Genomic DNA, 7,155 nt, shown 5'->3' with positions numbered 1-7,155 from the left:
AATAACTAGAAAAAAAATTAGTTTAATTTTGGTAAAACAGATTTTTAGTGACTATTTTAAACATTTTTAACTATGGAGTCAGAGAAGACTCTCAAGAGTCCCTCAGACTACAGGGAAATCAAACCAGTCAATCCAAAAAGAAATATCAGTCCTGAATATTCATTGGAAGGACTGATGCTGAGGCTGAAGCTCCAATATTTTGTCCACCCAATGCAAAGAGATGACTCATTGGAAAAGACCCTAATGCCAGGAAAGTTTGAGGGCAGGAGGAGAAGCGGATGAGAGAGGATGAGATGGTTGGATGACACCACCGACATGAAGGCCATGAGTTTGAGTAAGCTCCAGGAGCTGGTGATGGACAGGGAAGCCTGGTGTGCTGCAGTCCATGGGGTCACAAAGAATTGGACAGGACTGAGCGGCTGAACTGAACTAGTTTTGAACATTGATCCAAATTCACTTACAAACTAAATTTAAATTATTTGTTTAATTAGAAAAATAATTTGAAAGATAGATGAGCCTGAATCTGGCACAATGAATAAATGTTTCATGAGGCTCACACTCTGGAAAAGAAAATGAAGAGAAAAGTCACCACACTTGGGGCAAAAGCTCTTCTCCTTTATCATTTCTTTGCCTTCCAGTGATGTTAACTTCAGAAATTTCTGAGAATATTGAATCATCTCTCAAAAGCTAGAGTCTTAATAGTTTCTAAAAGTGTATCCACATTTCACTTCCACACTTTGGCGTCACTTGGTCCCTTTGCTATTACATAACTGCTTTGGCTTAGAATATAAGGAAAGGGTTTTAACAGCTCGGAGGCACAAGTTTTTCATGTAAGTTGAGATATTCAGGAGAAATGAACTCTAATGGTCCTCAGCCTGGATTATTACTTATATAATAAAATATCAACATCCTATGCTTTAATTTAATTATCTAAAAAACAAATTAAGTGACAAGAAGAAGGTCTGAGGGAAAAAAAAAAAACAGTCTATAAATATATAATTACCAATGGTTTTTCTTCATAGATAACACTGTAATGTTACTATGAAACAGTCAAACTATATTAAAACATGGGCTTCTTTGGACTAATATGTAAATAAAAAATATAATTGAGGGAATATGAGGTACTTATACATAAGCAACAAAAAATTAAACTCATCAGAATATTTACATTCTAAACATATTCTTCATAATCTAGTAGTTTTACAACAATTTATTTTGTTAAGTTAATAAATCATACTTCAAGAAAATTTAACTTCATATGTTTTCTACTTATCATTTTCAAAAAGGTAAAATGGGTTAAAGCTCACTTTCTTTGTTTTGTAAATCCTGATTTTCACATTGCTAAACTTAAATGCATATTACTTATTTCTTAGCATTGGTAAGAGGATTAAATTAGTTGATAAAATTCAAAAGTAGGCTAAGCAATAGGAAACACTCAGTAAATATCAGGTATTTTTCTTCTTTTTCTTTGTTGCTAGTAAACAACTGCATAAGTGAGTGATGGTCTTTGTTTATGTATATCATGTAAAAATAAGTTGTAAAGAAAGTGTGTTGTCCTTTTTAAAATAATTCAATTGTCACTCAAGAAAGTGAAAAGTTGATGTATGACAAAACCAATACAATATTGTAAAGTAATTAGCCTCCAATTAAAATAAATAAATTATATTTTAAAAATTTTTAAAAAAAGAAACAAAAGAATTGAGAGGAGCTTGCTTTCTGTATGAAAGGGTCTGTTTTCTTCCTCAGGTTAGAGTAATTTTCTGCCTTTTTTAAAATTTATATACAACTGTATTATTTTTGAAATTATTCCCATTACAGGGCACTACAAGACATTGAGTACAGTCCCCTGTTACATTGTAAGCCTTTATTGCATGTCTATTTTTTAATTAGAAATTTAACATTCTATTCAGAGTAAGTCAAACAAGTAGAATCAAATGTCACAAATTTTTAGTTAGGCAAAAATTCATAATTTTTCTAAAATACATATATATATTATTTATATAAGTATATGCAAAATATTTTCTATTACTTTTGATAAAGGTTTAAGAAAGAATATCCAAAAAAAAAAAGATGGAGAAACTGGAAAACATAAACTAAATGAAATGGGAGCATTGATTACGAAATAGAAAAAGTGAAAGGTAAAAGTAAGAGATCACCATATAGTCCAGTTGTTTTTAAACATGATTGCTCCTTAGAAATGTATCTGGAGCTATGAAAAAAAAAAATACCTGTATACCATTATTTCTTCAAATATATTTTCTGCCCCTATCTCTCTCTCTTCTCTTTCAGGGATCCCTTTAGTGTGAATATTATTACACTTGATATTGACACAGAGGTCCCTTAAACTCTCCTCATTTTTATAAATTTTGTCTTCTTGTTGCTGTTCTTATTGGGTGATTTTCACTATTCTATCTTCCAAATCATTTTTCTCTAGCATTGATCTCCTCTCGTTTATGTATATATACATATATCTTTTAAAATTTCAGCTGTTGTATTCAGTTGTGTTGGTTCTTTCTTATATTTCCCGTCTCTGTTGCTGTTTCTCACTGAATCTCTCCATTCATTTTCTGAGTTTGGTGAACCTCTTTTGATCATTTCTTTGAACTCTTTATCAGATAAACACTTATCTAAAGACCATTTCATTAGGGTTTGTTCTGGGGTTTTATTTTGCTTTTTTGTTTGGAACTCACTCCTTTGTCTCCGCATTATGCTTGACTTTTGATTTCTGTTCCTATGAGTTAGGCAAAGCACCGACCTCTCCTTGTCTTGAAAGAGTATCTTTGTGTGGGTGCATCTCTTGTGTTCACTGCTTGCAACTGGTGACTTTGGCAGGTTGACTCCAGCTAGAGTGAGTGCAGCCTGGGATAGACCTGGGGAAGTGCTGCTCCTAAGACTGCCTAAGAATATGGATTTTGATATTTTAGCTGAGGGAATGATGTTTCACAGTACAGTTTTAAAGGCCGCACAGAATTGTATGTGTCTGTTTAGAAAGAAGCTGAATAACATAACTGTTGATTATAAGTGAATTTCTTTTTGAATTTCCCTGAGGAAAGTCAAGATTACTTTAAGAAATGACTGCTAAAAGTAAGGGATTAAAATTCTGTAGACATGAAAACTCCAATTAGTGTTTCAACATTGCTACTGTAAATAATCTTTGGAAGCAAAAAGGTAAAGTGAAACTCCAGAAGAGCAGAGTTCCTCAAGTGAGGCACTAAGATTCTTTAAGTTTGAATTTCTTTACCTGTGAAAGAGAAGCTTCCTATGCTGTTTCTCTGTATTTTGTATGGGATATGTGAGAATATGTGTGAATATCCATCATATAAATATGTACTCATGAGGCATAGTGCAGTGACTAGAAGTGCCATGTTCTCTGTCAAACCTGATTTAAAACTCTGAGGATTCATTCAACTTACAAGATTCTAAACACACTTCAAGGCAACATACATGGGTTTCTTACAAATTAAGTGCAGAAGAGGAAAGAAATAATTCCCTTGTACAATATATCTCAAAGCTTCCCTATTGGCTCAGGGGTGAAGAATTCAGCTGTCAATGCAGGAGACTCAGGTTTGATCTCTGATTGGGAAGATCCCTTGGAAAAGGAAAGGGCAACCCACTCCAGTACTCTAACCTGGAACGTGCTATGAACAGAGGAGCCTGGTGGGCTAGAATCTATAGGGTCACAAAAAAGTCAGATTTGACTTAGCAACTAAAAAGCAACATTACAGACTTCAAACTGTATTTTATATAATGACCGTAACCACCAAAATCACCTTCCAAAATGGTAAAACGATAATATTAAATCAGTAATTTAATCAATTTTTATGAACTGTCAAAATAATAAAAGAACTTAGAATCACTAATTTTTAAATTTCATGACGTGATCCTATAAGGGTGATTGAATAAATGACATTGTGGTCTAAGATTATTTCTATTTGAACATAAGAGAATTTATTTATTTTTAAAATATATTTTCTTATAAACCATGTTTTCCAATTATATTTAAAAACCTGATAATGACACCTCTAAGCATAGATAACCTATAACTAGGTTTCCCAGCTGGCTCAGTGAATCTGCCTGCCAATGCTGGGGACCTGAGTTCGATCCCTGGTTCAGGAAGAACCCTGGGAGAAAGGAGTGGTAACCCACTCCAGTATTCTTGCCTGGGAAATCCCATGGACAGAGGAAACTGGTAGGCTACAGTCCATGGGGACACAAAGAATCTAATGAAACTTAGCAAACTAAATAACAATAACAGGATGATCTATAACTAGAGCTTCCCAGATGATTCTAGTGGTAAAGATTCTGCCTGCAGTGCAGGAGACACAGGAGAGGCAAATTCAAGCCCTGAGTTGGAAAGATCCCCTGGAGTAGGAAGTGGCAGCCCACTCCAGAATTCTTCCCTGGAGAATCCAATGGACTGAGAAGCCTGGTAGCGTACAGTCCAAAGTGTTACAAAGAATTGGACACGACTGAGAGACTAAGAGTGCGATCTATAATACCCTTTACTCTTAACATCCAAAGTGTTAAGGAAACAAACTTCAAATAGACTTGAATTAGAACTTAGAATATTCCTATTATTAGTTATGTGACCTTAGACAATTTATAAATTATTGAGACCTAGATGTGAAACCTTATACTCCAGTAGATTTGATATATAGGATTAAATGGAACTAGGTGATTAAAATCCAGGAAGGTAGTAGAAATCTAACTAAGCTTTGTCTTTCTTATTTAAGACTGATAAACTTTTGAAAACTTAACTGATTAATTTTTAGTTACACTTGAAAGTATTGATATAACAACACATAGAAATTATGGGCTTCCCAGGTGGCGCTAATGGTAAAGAATCTGCCTCCAGGAGACATATGAGATGCAGACTTGATTTCTGGGTCAGGAAGATCCCCTGGAGGGCATGGCAATCCACTCCAGTATTCTTGCCCAATAAATCCCATGAACAGAGGAGCCTGACAGGCTGAAGTCCATGGAGTCACGAAGAGTTGAAAGTGACTTAGCAGGCATAGCACTTACTATAACAGGATACAGTTCTGAGCCTTTCATAAACATTAACCTGTTTAACCTTCAAAACCAATCAACCATTCGGTTCCCATTATTTTGTAAAGTTGGAAAGAGAGTCATGCAGAGTTCAGGTCAATTGTCCCAAATTTCACAGCTAACAAAAGAAGATAGAATTCAAACTGATGCAGTCTTGGTTCTAGAGTTCTGAGTTCCAAGAAAAAGATGCTGCTATCTTTGTTTGGGATACATGTATATGTGTTTGGGAGTGTATTTCTGTTTGCTTTTGAAGATGATTTCATGGTCTTTAAATGCTACTATGTCCTGAGCCAGACTCAGAATCAAACTGACTTTCCAGAATTGACCTGGGTCCTTGTAGTAATTACCAGGGTCTGTTGAATTAATAATCACATTTTCACTTTACTAGTAAAGAAATTATAAACAATGTCAAAAAGGCAAAGACTGACTTATTTTTCTTCTTGCATTTAATGCAATGTTTTTATTTTCTTAATTTTAATGTCTTTAAAATTTCACAACCTTTTCCCAAGACTTTCTTGGAGGCATCTTTCACCTCTTTATTTCTTAGACTATAGATGAGTGGGTTCAACATGGGGATCACCACAGTGTAAAACACAGATGCCATTTTGTCTGTGTCCAGGGAGTGGTTTGACTTGGGTTGCAGGTACATAAAGATCAGCGTGCCATAAAAAATAGTAACAGCCACCATGTGGGAGCCACAGGTAGAAATGGCCTTGAGTCGCCCCTGGGCAGAGCGGATCCTTAGGATGGCGGTGATGATGAAGAGGTAGGAGGTGAGGACAATGGAAGACGAACAGATCATATCAAAACCAGCGAAGGCAAAGATCAGAATTTCCTTCATGCGTGTGTCTGAGCATGACAGAGCCAAGAGAGGGAGGTCATCACAGTAGAAATGGTTAATAACATTGGGGCCACAGTAAGTTAGACGGAAGGTGATGATGGTATGGAACAGGGCGACCAGAAAGCTGTATATATATGGAACTGCCACTAGTTGAATGCAGACTCTCTTTGACATCAGTGTGGAATAATGCAGGGGACTACAGATGGCCACATAGCGATCATAGGCCATGGAAGCTAAGAGGAAACACTCTGTGATCATGAAGGTGAGAAAACAGCCCAGTTGTGTTGCACAAGCATAGAAAGCAATAGTGTTGTGCTCCACAACAAAGTTCACCATCATCTTTGGTGTGATAGCAGAGGAGTAGCAAAGATCAACAAAGGCCAAGTGACTGAGGAAATAGTACATAGGTGTGTGGAGTTGAGCATCACTTCTGATCAAGGTTATCAAGCCCAGGTTGCCCAGCACCGTGACCAGGTAAATGACCAACAACACCACGAAGCAGAGGACCTGAAGCTCTGGCTGGTCTGTAATTCCCTTGAGAATGAATTCAGTGACAAAAGTAAGATTCACTTTAGCCATTTAATCTGATGGATTTTGAAGAGTTTGTTGTGAGTTGAAGAATAAAAATGACACCTTCTACAGCCTTTGCCAGTGTTGGGGAAGGTGATCATTAGCATCTTCTATCCTTGAGTCACACCACCTTGTGGGCAAAAGGTAGCTGCCGCTCTCCAATGACATGCCATTCTTGCTCCAGGGAAAGGAATCTATTACTCTCAGAGTAGTCTTCTTAAGCCTTACTTTGCTTTACGAAGAAGTGGTGCTCTTTGCTTTATGATGTAGAGAGTATGGGAAGATGCTGATGAAAAATTAAATAGTATCTGAAAGAAAGCACTTGAGACAACTAATAGTAATATTCCAGTGTTTTTGGTGTCACCAAGGTTTTGGTGCCCATGTATATGTTACAGGGAATAACTTACTCCGTGTTGGATATATTTTGTTTCTTTAACCTTTGTTTCCTGTTGCACTTGTTCACTGAAAGAATACTGTTCATACATATTGGTCTACTTCGGAAAACCCTGCTCCTCTGCCTGAATGTTAAATCAAAGTGCATTTGTTCAGGACCCTGTCCACTTGTGGATGGCTATAGAAGGGAAGAAATGAACACATCCTCTCCCCAAGGCTTGCCATTCCAGGAGATATTTGCAAAGCTAATGGCCTTTTAAATTTACTTCTTCATCCTCCCATCATCTCTGTTCTATAAAAGA

General features: G+C 36.3%; 1 protein-coding gene across 1 annotated transcript; it reads right to left on the bottom strand.

Moving 5' to 3' along the window:
• Window positions 5,510–6,469, bottom strand: LOC102180784 (olfactory receptor 1038). The gene has a single exon (XM_005690253.2). The coding sequence runs from the start codon at window positions 6,467–6,469 to the stop codon at window positions 5,510–5,512; it is 960 nt and encodes a 319-aa protein (XP_005690310.2).

The sequence above is a fragment of the Capra hircus genome, chromosome 15 (genome assembly GCF_001704415.2).
Source record: "Capra hircus breed San Clemente chromosome 15, ASM170441v1, whole genome shotgun sequence".
Taxonomy (NCBI): Eukaryota; Metazoa; Chordata; class Mammalia; order Artiodactyla; family Bovidae; genus Capra; species Capra hircus.
This window is presented reverse-complemented; position numbering and strand designations above follow the sequence as displayed.